Consider the following 16156-nt stretch of genomic DNA (forward strand, 5'->3'; position numbering starts at 1 on the left):
CCTGTGCTCATAATTTTCTTTCTTTTGTAGAGCCTAACCCACGGCATGCAGAAGTTCCCAGGCTAGGGGTGCAATCAGAACTATAGCTGCCAGCCTACACCACAGCCACGCCAGTTCCAAGCCATATTAGTACCTACACCACAGCTCTCGGATCCTTAACCCACTGAGCAAGGCCAGGATTGAACCCGCATCCTCGTGGGTACTGGTCAGGTCCTTAAGCTGCAGAGCCACAATGGGAACTCCTAGTCATTATTGTAAATGAGTTTGCTGGAGCAGTTCCTGGGAAAACGCACAAGGGAAGCGAGAAAACAGAGGTGCCCCACCTTCCGCCTCCACTTCCCCAGCGGTGTGGTCACACCGGGCCTGGGGGACGTCTGCCCCGGGGCTGTGACCCGCCACCCATGGGGCAGTTTCAGACGGAGGGGTCTTGAGCAGAACTGAACTCGTGGCCTCTGCTTCTGCCCCCGCTTTTCTCTGCAGACGCTGCGTAGCCGTCTCCCTGACACGTGCCCCCCAAGTGGCGTCACGCACAGCGGGGGGCAGTCCCGCGCTCCCGCCTGGCAGGGCCCGTTCTCACTCGCCTTGTGTCACCAGGGGAGGCCCCGCTTTCCTCCGCGTGCTCTCGTCCGTGCCCGCAGCCTCTCACAGGCCCTACCGGACGCTTGCCTGATGCGCCCCCAGCGCTGCTGACAGACCCTCAACGGCTGCCCCCGACCCCGAGGTTTTCTTTCATCTTTTGGCTTCTGTGAGGCCAGCAGCTCAGGCAAGTTCCTGGGCCGCATCTGTGACCTACACCATGGCCACGGCAACCCTGGACCCTCAACCCACTGACCCAGGCCAGGGATTGAACCCGCGTCCTCACAGAGACAACGTCTGGTCCTTAACCTGCTGAGCCACAACGGGAACTCCAGCCCCCGAGATGTTCGACTCCCACTTAAAAGTAAACTGCACTGTGGTTGGAGTTTCACAAGTGTTTAATTCTGCGTGGCTTCTGAAGCAGGCGGCACAGAGCGAGACGCAGCAGATGCCCCGTGCGGGGGCTGGGACCTGGCGGACAGGGAAGGACACAGGCCGAGCCCTGGGGTTACGCATTAGCGTCGACAGTACTGGCACCAAGTGCTGATAAATAACTTAAACCTTACAAAACGGGAGGCGGGCGGCGGGCGGCTAGATGGCGGCGGGCTCCTCAGGGCCGCGGTGCTGCACGGGCTCCAGCTGGCCGGCCTCCGACACCTCGAAGCTGGCCTTGTACTTGGCCAGGATCTTCATGAGGGGCCGCAGCTTGAGCCACCACTGCTCCTTGGGGATCCTGTGTCTGCAGAGAAGGGCGTGGGTGAGCCGGGGGCAGGGCCCCCCACCCCCTGCCCAGGCAGCTGGGCCCCCCCGTACTCACTCGAAGTCCGTCTCCTTCTTCAGCTCCGCCACAGGCTGGAAGAGAAGGTTTCGTTTGCTGATTCCCAGCACGCAGATGGAATCATCGCTCACAAATCTTTTTCCTACATAAGACGGAAGCTCCAGGTCAGGAAATGAAGGGTGAAAGAGGATAGGGGCACAAATAACCAAGGTCGGGGGTGAAGAGGGTGAGACGTGCTGCCGGTGTTGAAAAGAGGGTGTTGCCATTTTCCGAAGTTTCTAAAAATTTAGAGGAATAGGAAAATGTCTAGAAATTACAGTGAGAAAGATCGAAGAAACAGGGCGTTCCCGTCGTGGCTCAGCAGACATGACCTTGACTAGTGTCCATGAGGATGCAGGTTCGATTCCTGGCCTCGCTCAGGGGTTAAGGATCCAGCGTTGCTGTGGCTGTGGTGTAGGTCCCAGATGTGGCTTGGGTCTCACATTGCTGCGGCTGTGTCTGGCAGCTGTAGCTCCGATTCGACCCCTAGCCTGGGAACTTTAATATGCCGCCAATGTGGCCCTAAAAAACAAAATAAAAACCCACAAGCAGGTCTAAAAACAGAAGTTCAGAAATTCAGCAGCTCTCCCTGCAAAGAAAGCAGAGCTCTGATAAGGTGTCATAGGGAAGTTTATCCAACATCCTTATACACGATCCTGACCCCGCCGCCCCAGGGAACCCCCAGACCTCTTAGAAAGCTCGAACACACCTGCCCCCACGTGAGGACGGGGGAGCAAGTCACAGAGCCGGCATGCTCACGGCAGGTGCACGCCAGGAAGGCAAGGTGGGCTCAGCACTAGGACGGGACCGTCTCATTTGATGCCAAAGTGGGTAAAACTCGACGACTGAAAAGACAGCTCGCGAACATCTCAGTATCCAGAGTCTCTCGGAGACCAGCGGCAAACGGTAAATGGCAGACAGACTTGGGTCGCATATCCGTAAGAATTCCCAGTCACGAAGCACTGACGGTGACACATTCCCACCAAGGTGGGGACCAGACAGGACTTCTGTCCCCGCGTCTGTCGGAACCCCCTGGACTGAACACAAACACCTGCCCAGAAGTATCAAGGAAAAGATCAGAAGGCTGTAGACACGCTTCATGAGTGGAAGCAAAACCGGATCTACAAGCAGCGTGTGGCCTCACTGACGGCGAAGTCAGCGAGCACAAGTGAGGTGTATCCGTCCATCAGCAGCAAGAACTGCTAACACTGGAACCAGGATCCGGACGGAGGAGGAGCAGGACAGGGCACTCAGCTTCCACCACAAACACGTAAAAAACCCCCCACGTGTACAACAGTGGGTGACAGACGTCTACTGAGCGCGCACAGAAGACCTCAGACCTCCAACGGCCAAGCAACACTCCATATGATGCGGTGGAAAAAAGAAAAATAAAGGAGTCGGACGGGATGGGCAGTCCTGAGCGGGAGCCGTGAAAGAGGGAAGGAGCCCACGGCCTGGGAGGCCACGTAACTGATAGGAGAGCAGCCAGGATGGAAGGGGAACCTCAAAGCCTCAGAGCCGCCCCGACCGTTGCTGCCACCGCCCCGGACACCACAGCCTGAGACCCTCGTGTGGGGGCTGGGTGCTGAGATTCAGGCTTCGGAGCTCGTTTCCAGGGTGGGCTGTGTGGAGACAGCCCCGGGGGCGCTGGGGAGCAGAGCAGCTGAGGAGGCGGCTAGACCACACAGGAATGGCTTTCTCTGCACATGCCAGCTCCCAGGGTGGCAGGGTGCCTCTCACAGGGCTGAGGGGGTGGGTGCAAGCCACCACAGCCATCTTGGACTCCTGGGGTGGCCGTGCCCCCCCCCCACTCAATGTCCCCTGAACAGACATAACCTGCAACCCCAGCCACCTTGGGGGTCGCCGCCAGGAGGTCACGGCAACCGAAGGCCACCCGTTGCCCTCAGTCCCTGGGAGACACACACGTCCTGCTGTTGCCACTACCAAAGCCTCTGGGCACTGCCTCCACCTCCCCAAGGGTCCTTGCCAACACCGTCAAGGGCCCAGCAACCAGGCACCAGCTCCAGGCCCTGCCCAGTGCCCCCGTCTTCCCGCCAGTAGGCTGTACACTGGACCCCATCGAGGGCCAAGAGCCTGCATCCACTGAGAGATGGCACGCATCAAACCAAAAGCAGCCCCCACATCAAAAAACCAGTCAGCCTTCACAAGCCACCTGGGGCACCCCTCCATATAAATAGCCCTCCCAAACCGCAGTCCATAACTTTTTCCCTAAACTCACAGAAGAACAATGTAAGCAAAATGAAGATGCTTAGGAACCATTCCTGGTTAAAAGACCAGGAGAATTCCCCTCAAGGAGCAAACGATGAATCAGACCTCTGCGGTCTAACAGACCCCAAGTTCAAAAACGAGACAGTGAAAAGCCTGAAGGAGTTAAGAGCAGATGTGAACAGTAATGCAGATTCCTTTAGAAAGAACTGGAAACTGTAGGGAGGAGCCAAGAGAAATTAGAAAATTCATTTTCAGAGACTCGAGCTGAGTTAAAGGCACTAAAGAGCAGAATGAATAATGCAGAGGAACGAACAAATGACTTGAAGATCGAATAATGGAAATCGCCCAGTCAGGGCGGCAGGTCGAAAACCAGAAGAGAAAACAGGAAAGCAATATAAGAGATCTATGGGATGATATAAAGTGGGCCAATCCATGCATAATAGGGATTCCAGAAGGAAAAGGAAAAGGGTATTGAAAATGCATTTGGAAAGGAGTTCCCATTGTGCCTCGGTGGAAATGAACCTGACTAATATCCATGAGGATGCAGGTTTGATCCCTGGCCTTGCTCAGTGGCTTAGGCCAGGTGTTGTCATACGCTGAGGTGTAGTTCACAGCTGTGACTTGGGTCCCACGTTCCTGTGGCATAGGCCAGTAGCTGCAGCTCTGATTTGAACCCCAGACTCGTAATTTCCATATGCCGCACACGTGGCCCTAAAAAGCAAAAAAAGGAGAAAGAAAAGAAAATATATTTGAAGAAATTATGGCTGAAAACTTTCCAAAATCTAAAGGAAGCAGATACCAAGATACAGGAAGCACAAACAAGGGGAACCCAAACATACCCACACAAAAACATATTGTAATAAAGACAGAAAAAGTTAAAGAGAGGATTCTAAAGGCAGCGATAGGAAAACAAAGACTTAATTATACGGGAACCCCCATAAGGCTATCGGCTGATTTCACTACAGAATCACTACAGGCCAGAAGAGAGTGACAAGATATATTTAAAGTTCTGAAAGGGAAAAATCGCACCTTAGAATACTCTACCCAGCAAGAGTATCATTTAAAACAGAAAGAAAGCCTTTATTTCTCCAATAATCAAAAACCAAAATACTGAACCCATTCTAAAAGAAATACTGAAAGGTCTCCTCTCAATAGGAAAGAAGTAAGAAGACAGAGGATGGAGAGCAATCACAGTTGGAAAGCAATCACTTACATAAGCCGGTACACAGAACTGAAAGGAAGAAAAAAACAAAACCCTGCATGTAAAAGCAAGAATAAACATAAGGAACAGCAAGAAGATAAAGGCGAAGAGGCACAAAGGGCCATCAGATCATAAAACGTGGGCAAGGAGAGTGACAACATGGAAACTTTTTTTAAGAGTATGTTTGAGCCTATATGACCATCAGGCAAGCAGATAAAGGAAGGGGTTAAAATACTTGAAAAAACGGGGCAACGACAAACCGAAACCAAACAATACATTCACCAAAACGAAAAAAGAAGGGGACACAGGCATGAGAAAATCATCCAACCAACAAAAGAAAGGAACAAAGAAGAAACAGCATCAACTGGAAAATACAGTTTAGAAGGGCAATTAATATTTATCACGAACCACCTTAAATGTCAATGAACCGAAGGCGCCAATCAAAAGACATGGAATGGAAGACTGGACGAAAAAACAAGAGCCTGCCATCCTGCTGTCTGCAGGAGACTCACCTTAGAGCAAAGGACACGTAAAAATAGAAATGGGGGATGGAAACGCTATTTCATGCAAATGGAAATGACAGGAAAGCAGCAGCTGCAATACTCACATCAGCCAAAATAGACTGTAAAACACAGCCCATAAAAAATGACAAAGAAGGACCCTCTTTAATGATAAAAGGATCAATTCAGAAGAGGACGTTATATTCGTCAATATATATGCCCCTAATACAGCAGCTCCCAAATACACACAACAAATACTAACAGACATAACAGGAGAAATTGACGGGAATACGATCACAGCAGGAGACGAACCAACACCCCTCTCACATCGATGGACAGAGCCTCTGGACAGAAAGTCGATACGGCAACACAAGATCCTCAATTATGCCAATAGAACAGTTAGAGTTAGTTGATTTTTCAGGACATGACGTCCAAAAAAACCCCAGACTATGTATTCTCTTCAAGTTCACACGAACGTTCTCTAGGACGGACCACATACCGGGGCGTGAAACAGCCTCAACCAATTTAAGGGTATAGAAATTATTTCAAGCATTTTCTCTGATCAAAATGGCATGAAAGTTGAAATCAACCACAGGAAAAATGTGAAAAACTGACCACATGAAGATGAAACAACATGCTACTAAAAAACAAAACAAAACAAAAAACAGGTCAGTAAGGAACTCAAAAAGGAAAAAACACCTTGAGACAGACGGCAATGAAAACACAACATTCAACATCGATAGGATGCTGCGAAAGCGGCTCTTCGCAGGGAGTTCACAGTGATACAGATCTTCCTTATAAAAGAAAAATCTCAAATCAGTAATCTAACCTGCTGCCTAAAAGAAGTAGAAAAAGAACAAACAAAACCTAAAGTCAGCAGATGGAAGGAAATAGATCTGAGAGGAAATCAATAAAACGGAAATTAAAAGATCAATAGAAAAAAAATCAATAAAAACCAAGAGCTGGTTCGTTGAAAGGGTAAACGAAATTGACCAGCCTCTGGTCACACTTACCAAGGAGAGAGAACCCGAAGAAACAAAATAAATTAACAAGGAGGAAGCAGTGGACACTGCAGAAATACACACACAAGAGAATTCTATGCAAAATTCTATGCCTAAAAACCTGACAATGTAGAAGAAATGGACAACTTTCTAGAGACATACAGCTCACCAAAGCAGAATCAAAAAGAAAGAATTTGAACAGACCAAGCACTAGAAATGAAATTGAATATGTAATAACAACATTCCCTGCAGAGCAGAAATTGACAGAACAATGTACATCACTTATATTTTAAAAATTAAAAAAAAAAAAACCAAAAACAAAACACTCCCTACACGAGTTCCTGTACGGGCTCAGAGGTGATGAACCCATCTAGTATCCATAAGGATGAGGGTTCGATCCCTGGCCTTGCTCAGTAGGTTAAGGATGCGGTATTGCCATGAGCTGTGGCGTAGGTCACAGACATGGCTCAGACCCTGCGTTGCTGGGGCTGTGGTGTAGGCTGGCAGCTGCAGCTCCGATTAGAACCTTAGCCTGGGAACCTCCGTATGTCGCAGGCGCAGTCCTAAAAATACCAACCAACCAAACAAACCAACCCCCCCCCAAACACTCCCTACCAACAAAAGGCCAGAACCAGATGGCTTCACAGGCAAGTGTCCATTGACAGATGAATGGATTAGGAAGATGTGGTACAGATACACAATGGAATACTACTCAGCCATAAAAAGCACAAAATAATACCATTTGCATCAACATGGATGGAACTAGAGATTCTCATACTAAGTGAAGCCAGAAAGAGAAAGACAAATACCATACATCACTTTCTAAAACAATGGCACAGATGAACCCACCTACAGCACAGACAGACTCACAGATGAGGACAACGGGACTCGCAGTTTCCAAGGGAGAGGGCGAGGGAGGGAGTGGGATGGATGGGGAGTGTGGGGTGGAGGTGCAAACAATTCCATTTAGAATGGGTAGGCAACGAGGCCCTGCCTGCCGTACAGCACGTGGAGCTATATCCAGTCAGCTATGATAGAACATGATGGAAGATGATATGAGACAAAGAATGTATGTGTATGTATGATTGGGTTGCTCTCCTGTACAGTCGAAATTGACAGAATACTGTAAATCAACTAAGCCGCCCAAAAAAAAAGTGAAAAGAAATTTTAATACCATTTACAATAATATATTTTAAGATCACTGTCAGAAATAAACTTATGAAAAGACTATGTAAAATAATATTTTAATAAGATAAAAAGGTCTGACTGTGGAAGGAGAAAATGTTCATGAGTTGAAACGCAGTGTTGTTTAGTGGCCAGTTCTTCCTCCGAATGATTTGCTAAGTGTCATCTTCCTTTCCCTCCAGCCCAATTAAACAGCATAGCTGATGGATCTTGACACGAAGGGCCAAGAAAAGCCAGACCTGGAAGAGGCCCAGGAGGGACATGCCTACCAGTAACTGTTCACAGAACCGGAATATTGGCAAGCATCCATAACTGAACGCCAAGAAATGAACCAACAATCCAGAAATAGTCCCTAGGGTTGGGACACTGATCCACGAGGGAGATTATACTGCAGAGAAGGAAAAAAGGGATTTTTCCATGAATGGCACCCAAATAGTTATCCACATGGAAGAAAGTTAGACCTTGAACTTCTCATGACTTCAAGTGGATTAAAGAACTAAAGCTAAAAGGCAACTATCTGAGTAAGGCAAAAGCTCAAACTCAAGGACAAGGCTGTGAGTCTGCTATTACACTTGAGTTCCAGGTTGAAAGACTCCTTGCAGAAAAGGACAAGCTTTGTCACAAGTGTGAGATGTCTGTGTCACGTGACTGACGATATAAAATACAAATTTCCTAGAACATAAAGTATTAGAGTTCCCACTGTGGTACAGTGGGTTAAGAACCTGACTGCAGCAGCTCAGCTTGCTGCAGACCTGAGGATTCAATCCCCGGCCCGGGGCAGTGGGTTAAAGGATCCAGTGTTTCCAAAGCCTAGGTTTCAGCCGTGGCGCAGACTCAGTCCGTGGCCTGGGAACTTCCCTCTGCCGTGGGTGTGACCATCAGAAAAAAAAAAGTGTGTTTTTTTTTTTTTTTAATTTAAAAATCCTGGAGTTCCCATCGTGGCTCAGCAGTTAATGAACCCGACTAGCATCCTTGAGGATGTGGGTTTGATCCCTGACCTCGCTCAGTGGGTTAAGGATCCTGCATTGCTGTGAGCTGCGGTGTAGGTCGAAGATGCGGCTCGGATCCCGCGTTGCTGTGGCCGTGGTGTAGGCTGACGGCTCCAGCTCTGACTTGACCCCTAGCCTGGGAACCTCCACATGCCGTGGGTGCGGCCCTAAAAAGACAAAAGGACAAACTAAATAAATAAATTTTAAAATCTTATAAGATAACCAAAATATTTTTAAACCTAAGAAATGATATAAACAAAAAATCATAAAATAAACCCAAAGAGGTGGCAGAAGAAACAGGAATATTCCATATGCACCAAGGGCCCCGTATTTCCCCCCTTCACTTAGAGCTTTAGCCTCTTAAAGCCACAGCCGGCCTGGCTCATGTCCCATCACAGCAGAGGTCAAAGGGCACGGGCCAGGTGGTGCCCAGGGTGGGTGATCTTGGGGCCCACGGGGGAGCATGGGCTGGAGACTGGATTGGAGAACTGGCCCCACTGGGCCTGTGCATCAGCCTGGACTCCCCCCGACGGCGAGAGGGGGGTCCTGGCGACGCGCCTCCCAGAAACCTGCGCCGAGGCCGAACCCAAAGCGAGTCCCAGGGAAACGCGCACCGCGCCTCCATTCACAGGAACCAAAATGCAGGAAGGCTGGAAGGTTTTCCGATTTTTAGGTCTTTTTAGGGCCGCACCTGCGGCATATGAAGGTTCCCAGGCTAGGGATCTAATCGGAGCTGCAGCTGCCGGTCTACGCCACAGCCATGCAACGCGGGATCCTTAACCTTCTGAGTGAGGCCGGGGATCAAACCTGCATCCTCATGGATTCTAGTCGGGTTCTTAAGCTGCTGAGCCACGACGGGAACTCCCAAGCTTTGGAAGGTTTCACCCTACAGAGCAAAACCCTAAAGCAAAGCTAGGCTGTGACGTCACCAAACCCGTGTGGCTGCGGGGCAGGGAGGCCCAGAGGAGATGGTCTCGGTGCCACCCCCCTTGTCATTTTCTCCACAGACAGGTCGCGAGGGGATCCGTGGAGACGCCAAGTATTGTGAGCCAGTTCAGAGCATCCTTGAAGCAAGCATTAACCAAGGGAAGAGCGCGCCCAGGGTCGTGCTAATGGAGCCTCCCACGCGGGCGGCTTCTCTTAAAGGAAGAAGTCGCGTTTGTTCCTGCTTCCAACCCGAGCAGCATCTAGGGGAGGTCGGCAGCCCCCGCCCACCCCCAGCACAGGCTCTCCTGGTGCGAGGCCGCCCACCCCCCGCTCGGTACCTTTCCCCAGAGACTCCTTCAGCCTCGAGCTGATCCACTGCATGGCTCTGGCCGAAATCTTGGTTCCGAAGTTTCTATCAAATGGAGAAGGCGCCCCACCCTGTTGGTGGCGAGAGTGACATGACTGTTAGTTACCTGCAAAACCTTCCTGGCTATAGCTTTTAAAATGGAATAGAAATTAAAATCACTATTGAACAAAAGTTACACGATATTTCTGAGAGACTCCAGTGTGTAAGTATGGCTTTTGGTTTTGTTTGTTTTTGGTTTTGCCTATTTCTATCTCCCTATGTATAGTTGGCCCCAAACAAACCAAAACACAGCCTGTAACTCCTGCGGCCGAAGCTCCGCCCTTCAGACACAGCAGTGCTCCCCGCCCCCCAAGATGAGGCTTTTAATCAAGCGACTGCTCAAGTAGCATCTTTGTTATTTCAGAATCTTCATCAGGATTCCTTAACCTTGTTTTGGGGGAGGTGGGAGGGGAGTGTCACAGCTCCTTTAAGAATCTGATCAAGGAAACGAATCTAATTAGCATCCGCAAGGACGCAGGTTCGATTCCTGGCCTCGCTCAGCTCAGTGGGTTAAAGATCTGGCATTGCCCTGAGCTGTGGTGTAGGTCACAGCCACAGCTCGGATCTGGCGTTGCTGTGGCTCTGGTGTAGGTTGGCAGCTACAGCTCCAACTGGACCCCTGGCCTGGGAACTTCCATATGCTGTGGGTGCGGCCCTAAAAAGACAAGGACAAAAAAAAAAAAAAAAGAGCAAATGATCAACTCTGCGGGCTTCACAAAAATGTACACGTGTGATTTCAGTAGACTGAGTGAATCGATGGGCCCCGGCCACACATTCCTGAGACCCCGGGACTGAGAGGAGGTGATGGGCCGAGGCCAGGCCTGCGAGGAGACTGCCCCCTGACTCCACGCACGTGGCCTGCTCACATCCTACCTTTCAAATCACCCTGATTTTGTGCACCTCTCAAATACGTATCATTTGTCTGATACCCCCCCGCCCCGTCACCCACCACATTCAGAAGATCCCGGGCCAGGGTTCCACTTAACCGCTGCCACTATTTACGTGAAAGTTGACGATTTTCCTTGAAAAGCCTTTGCCCAAACATCGCCAACAGCAGAAAGAATCCCTGAAGCCGGTGATGCTGGTGTAACCGAGACACAGTTCAGATGTTGATTTCAGTCATCCTGGAGCTCACTCTGGAGCACCCTTTCCTCCAAAGTGGCTAAAACAAGACCCGCAGCTGAACAGCTCCCGCGGGCCCCGGCTGCCCGCGCTCCGCGCCCACCTGCTGCATGTGGCCCAGCACGTTCTTCCTGCAGTCGAACACCCCCCTGCCCTCCTCCGAGTAGAGCTGGTAGATGAAGTCGGTGGTGTAGTTCTCGCTGCAGCTCTCGTTCCTGAAACACACGGAGCGCACGCGCCCATCGGCTCGGCCCTGCACGCGGCCTTCCTTAAAGAACCACCCGCAGCGCCTTCAAGACAACTGACTACGAAGCAAAGGCGAATTTATAAAACTCTCCCGGAATTACTTCAACGCCTGCGAGTCTGAACACGAGGCACAGAGCCTGCTCCCTGGCGTCGGGGGCCGGGGCGGTGCCGAGAGGTGTGGCTCGCGAGGCCTGAGGAGATGCTGTTTCCGAGAAGCCGGGCCCTGCCCCCACCCGAGCACGAGCTCCCCCCCCCCACCCGAGCAAGAGCTCCCCCCGACCCGAGCACGAGCCCCCCCCCACCCGAGCACGAGCCCCCCCACCCGAGCACGAGCCCCCCCCACCCGAGCACGAGCCCCCCCACCCGAGCACGAGCCCCCCTCACCCGAGCACGAGCCCCCCCCACCCGAGCACGAGCCCCCCCATCCGAGCACGAGCCCCCCTCACCCGAGCACGAGCCCCACTCACCCAAGCACGAGCCCCCCCACCCGAGCACGAGCCCCCCCCCACCCGAGCACGAGCCCCCCATCCGAGCACGAGCCCCCCTCACCCGAGCATGAGCCCCCCCACCCGAGCACGAGCCCCCCTCACACGAGCACGAACCCCCCCACCCGAGCACGAGCCCCCCCCCCACACGAGCACGAGCCCCCCCCCATCCGAGCACGAGCCCCCCCCCCACCCGAGCACGAGCCCCCCTCACCCGAGCACGAGCCCCCCCATCCGAGCACGAGCCCCCCCTCACCCGAGCACGAGCCCCCCCCACCCGAGCCCCCCCTCACCTGAGCACGAGCCCCCTCTGGATGGTGGTTTTCATCTTCTCCGTCAGGTGCTCCACGTTGGACTAGGAGAGAGTGTCTGTTAGGGAACCGCTGCGCTGGGTGCCCTCCGACCCCAGGTGTGAATGTGGTGGCCAGAGCTCCCCAGGTGGAGGAGGGGACAGCAGACAGGTGACACATCAGCCCGTGGCAGAGGCCACGGAAAAATAACCCAGCAGCCCACGGAGGCCACAGCCATGTTGCGGGGGGGCAGGGGGCTGGTCACGGGTCAGTGCCACACACAGCGTCCCCGGGATGCTGGCCCAGGAGGCAGGCTCCCCTTGCGCACAGGGGGGTGTGTAGCTGCGCGTCCCTAAGGCCCATCCCTCCCGCCACTGCTCCTGGTCCCCAGCGGGGATGTTCCTTCTCAGGGAAGGATGACCGCCTGCCTGCTAACTGCACATGGAAACTCCCAGGCCCAAGCGGGGCACACGTGTGCCTTGAGAGAGGGGGTGTGCACAACGGCAGGGAGTCACATAGGAGCCGACGTTTCTAAGGAAGCACGCTGCCCGAAGAGACCTGGCCGTGTCCCCCGGGGGTGCAGGGCCTCGGCAGAGGGCGCTGACTGGCCCCCCGACAGAAAGCCTACACCCTCGGGTTTAGGAGCAGCAGGTGCCCTGGAATGAGTCTGTCCTGCTGTCACCCTGTCACTGAGGAGACAGCTCTGACACCTGTCGCTGGCCTCGACGACGCGGGGTGGGGGGCGCCCGAGTCCTGGCGCGTCACCAGTGCCCCCGCCACCCCCTCACAGCAGCGGCCTGGGGACCCGCGGGAGTCGGCGGCGTACCTGCAGGTCCCGGATGTCGAAGGGCTCCTCGAAGATGTAGGCGGCGTCAGCGCCGGCCGCCAGCGCCCCCATGTTGGCCAGGTAGCCGCAGAAGCCGCCCATGGTCTCAATGATGAACACGCGGCGCTTGGTCCCGCTCGCCGACTGCTTGATGCGGTCGCACGTCTGCACAGAGGGGCGCCGTCAGGGGTCGCGGGACGCGGCCACGCCGCCCGGCCCTGACCTCGGGCGCCCGGGGCGCTGCCCAGCTCGTCAGCCGGTCAGTGGGACGGCCCCTGGTTTTCTTCGGAAAAGCCCCAGGTCGCTTGGGCCTGGTCGTGCTCACTGTACCCACAACCGACGGCCCCAGGCGTCCTGCAGACACGGACGGCGCTTACCCAGTAAGCGCCCACAGGGGCACACAGACCCTCGCAGCCGCTGTCCCCGCCCTGGAGACCCGCAAGGCCTGGTCCTTCCACCACGGGGGCTGGGCCCACAGGAGCCTCCCCTCCCCCGCCCGCTCCTGGGGCTGGATGGAGGACGCCCAGGTCCTCATCCCTGGAGCCTGCGACTGTCCCCTTGGGGGGGTGACATCCAGGACTCTGAGATGGGGGATTATCCTGGGTCACCCAGCCGTCTAACATGCCATCACAAGTGTCCTTGTACAAGGGGGCGGGGGGCGGAGGCCAGGGGACACCAGAGCAGGACGCTGTGCTGTGGGTCCTGCAGATGAGGATGTGGCCGGGGGCCGGGCAGCTGCTCAAGCCATGGGAGTGGGACCCGGGGCCCAGCCGGCACCTCGCGTTTGCCCCACGAGGCTGGCCTCGGGCTCAGGCCTCCAGAACCAAGAGGGCACGTGTGTTGCTGGCGGTCACTGGTGGTGCCAGCCCGGTCTGGGTCACTTCCTCGGGAACCACCTGGTCTCAAGAACCACACAGTCCCCCGCCAGGAGCTCTGGTGACACCCGGCAGCCTCGCTCCACAGGAATCACCACAGCATGTGTTTCTGCCACCGTCCGAGTGACCATGATGGGGGAGGGGCTTCTCACTAGACGGAAAGTTCCCCGAAGACGGGACCTGCGGGCTGGGCTCCTACGGGCCACGCCTGGGCCGGCGGCGGCGGCGCTCAGTGGGTGACGAGGAAGGAAAGAAAAGCGGGAGTCGCCCTTCCCCACAGTCGGCCCGTCGAGGGCGGTGGTGGGGCTGCCCACAGCTCTGAGTCCGGTGTGGAATCCTGGGTGGGGAGGGGGCGGGCTCGAGGCCCAGGCTCGTGTCTCTGGGGAAGGTGGGCTCGTGCGCCGACCGTGTGACACACCAACTCTGGGACTTTAACCCAGAGCCCTGCGCTCCCCCCCAAAGAGCATCCTGATGAGCAAACAGGCTCAGCTTGGCCACTCCTGACTCTCTGCTCCCTTTGACGGATCATTAGCCCCCACCCGAGTAAATCAGACCGACTTAATGAAAATTCAGCTGCCGAGCAGCGCGACTCCTGCCACCCTCCTGGGGCTTAGGCTGGGAAGTCCTGGACGCCTAGGGGGCTTAGCAGTGCGGGGGGCATCAGGTGCAGAGGGGAGACCCCCAGGGCCAGGGGACAGAACTGGGGGTCTTCACAAGGCCCTGTACGCGGCATTCAAACACTTAACCCCCATCCCCACATGGCCTCTGTCCCAGAGGAACTGGGGGGTAGTGCAGCCCACCCCAGCTGCAGGTCACAGGGCGCGCAGGTTCCTTCCTTTCCTGACCCAGCAGTCACAGTCACACACGTTCCTCTCCTGACCCAGCCTGACACCCAAGGTGGAGAGTCACCGCCACGAAGGCAGAGATGAGCCTGTCATCACCTGCCAGCAAAGCTGCTCCCCTGAGGCCAGGCGCCTGCGTCTCGGCACCGGCCCAGAGCTGCCTGGACCCAGACCATGGGCAGGAAGACCTGCTCCACAGCGGGGATGAAGGCAAGCAGCCCGGGCGCGAGGGCTCCTGGGTGGTGGTTGGGTGTCAAGGCCCTTTCCAAAGGCTCTCTCCCTGACCAGTTTGTGTCTGAGGCCCAAATGCGTCTGCTCTAAAAATAGCAGGTCCTTCCGCCCGGCCTCATCCAATTACTCAGCGGGCTGACAAGTAAGAGGCCTCAGGACCCGGCTGCTGGCGCTTGGGGTTGGGGGGGAGGGGGCGGCACATGGGGCGGGGTCCTCTGACTCTGGAGCCAGAGGATGGGACCCAGGCCGGCTGATCCCCTGCGGCTGGACCAACCCCGCGGGCAGCGCCCCTGCGACCGGCCCTCCCGCAGGACGCTGGCGCCCTCTCGTGGGGGGACAGGGGATCCTCCGAGAACCCCACCCGCCGGGAGCAGGGATTTCTCACTTACTGTCGGGAACTGCTCAGTAAGAGGCTTTAAGGTGAAAAGGAGGCGCTCAGAGCCGCGGAGAAGGAAGCCGCCGGTGGGCCGGGGCGTGGGGGCGGCCAGGGTTTCCTCCCGCCCCAGGCACCTGACGCGTCTCCCGCCCCCACTCGCTCCACCTCCACGTGCTGCCCACAGACAGGCGGCGGGCTGGGCACCTGGGCCCCAACACAGCCTCATCAGACCGGGCGGCCCTGGGCCCCCCAACTTCACCCTGTCCAGGTGGGCTCCCCCTGACACGCAGGCTGGGTGGTGGGTGAGACGAGAACTGGAGCTGATAGCAAGCTGGGCTCATTCACGCTGGAGGTGGGATGGGTCCCTCCGTTTCTGCTCGAGGGACAGACAGACTCTCTGGGTGGCTCCACATGAAGGGTCGTCTTGTCGGGGCGAGAAGCCGACCGACAGAGCAAACACAAGTCTTACCTCCACAGTCACGTTCAGGCTCGTGTCAGAGCCCACGCTCAGCTCTGTGCCTGGATGGTGTTGCTGATGGTGGCGGGCACCACGCAGATGGGGACACAAAACTCTGGTGGCCCCAGGGACGGAGCTCTAAAAAGCCTGAAGCGGGGTGGGGGCGGGGTCGGCAGGGAACCTGCAGCCATGCGGGTCCCCAAGGAGGAAGGAGCTGGGGTGGGGAGGTGCTCGGGTGCAGGGGGAGACCCAGCAGTGAGGGGGGCTCGGGGTGCAGGGGAAGCAGCGGTGGGAGGGGTGGAGTGCAGGAGAGCTCGGGGTTTAGGAGGAGACCCAGCAGTGGGGGTGAAGGATGTAGCAAGGGAGACCCAGCATTGGGAGGAAAGGGGTGCAAGGGACTCAGAGTACAAAGGGAGACCCAGCAGGAGGGAAATCGGGGTTCAGGGGAGAGCCAGCAGCGGGGAAATCGGGGTTCAGGGGAGAGCCAGCAGTAGGGAAATTGGGGTGCAGGGAGACCCAGCAGTGGGGAAATCGGGGTTCAGGGGAGACCCAGCAGTGGGGAAGTCGGGGTGCAG

The 16156-nt window shown here is 55.4% G+C and overlaps 1 protein-coding gene across 1 annotated transcript in view; it reads right to left on the reverse strand.

Moving 5' to 3' along the window:
- Nucleotides 1-956: 956 nt before the first annotated feature.
- PFKP (phosphofructokinase, platelet) overlaps nt 957-16156 on the reverse strand; it is a 58833-nt gene continuing 43633 nt past the window's right edge. The window contains exons 17-22 of the mRNA XM_047755570.1: nt 12801-12965; nt 11978-12039; nt 11057-11168; nt 9764-9863; nt 1394-1496; nt 957-1315 (exon numbers count right to left, since the gene is read on the reverse strand). Coding sequence (XP_047611526.1) covers nt 1168-1315; nt 1394-1496; nt 9764-9863; nt 11057-11168; nt 11978-12039; nt 12801-12965 — 690 coding nt within the window. The 3' untranslated portion in view covers nt 957-1167. The remainder of the gene's footprint in view (nt 1316-1393; nt 1497-9763; nt 9864-11056; nt 11169-11977; nt 12040-12800; nt 12966-16156) is intronic.

Source organism: Phacochoerus africanus, chromosome 12 (assembly GCF_016906955.1).
Source record: "Phacochoerus africanus isolate WHEZ1 chromosome 12, ROS_Pafr_v1, whole genome shotgun sequence".
In the NCBI taxonomy this organism is placed as follows: Eukaryota; Metazoa; Chordata; class Mammalia; order Artiodactyla; family Suidae; genus Phacochoerus; species Phacochoerus africanus.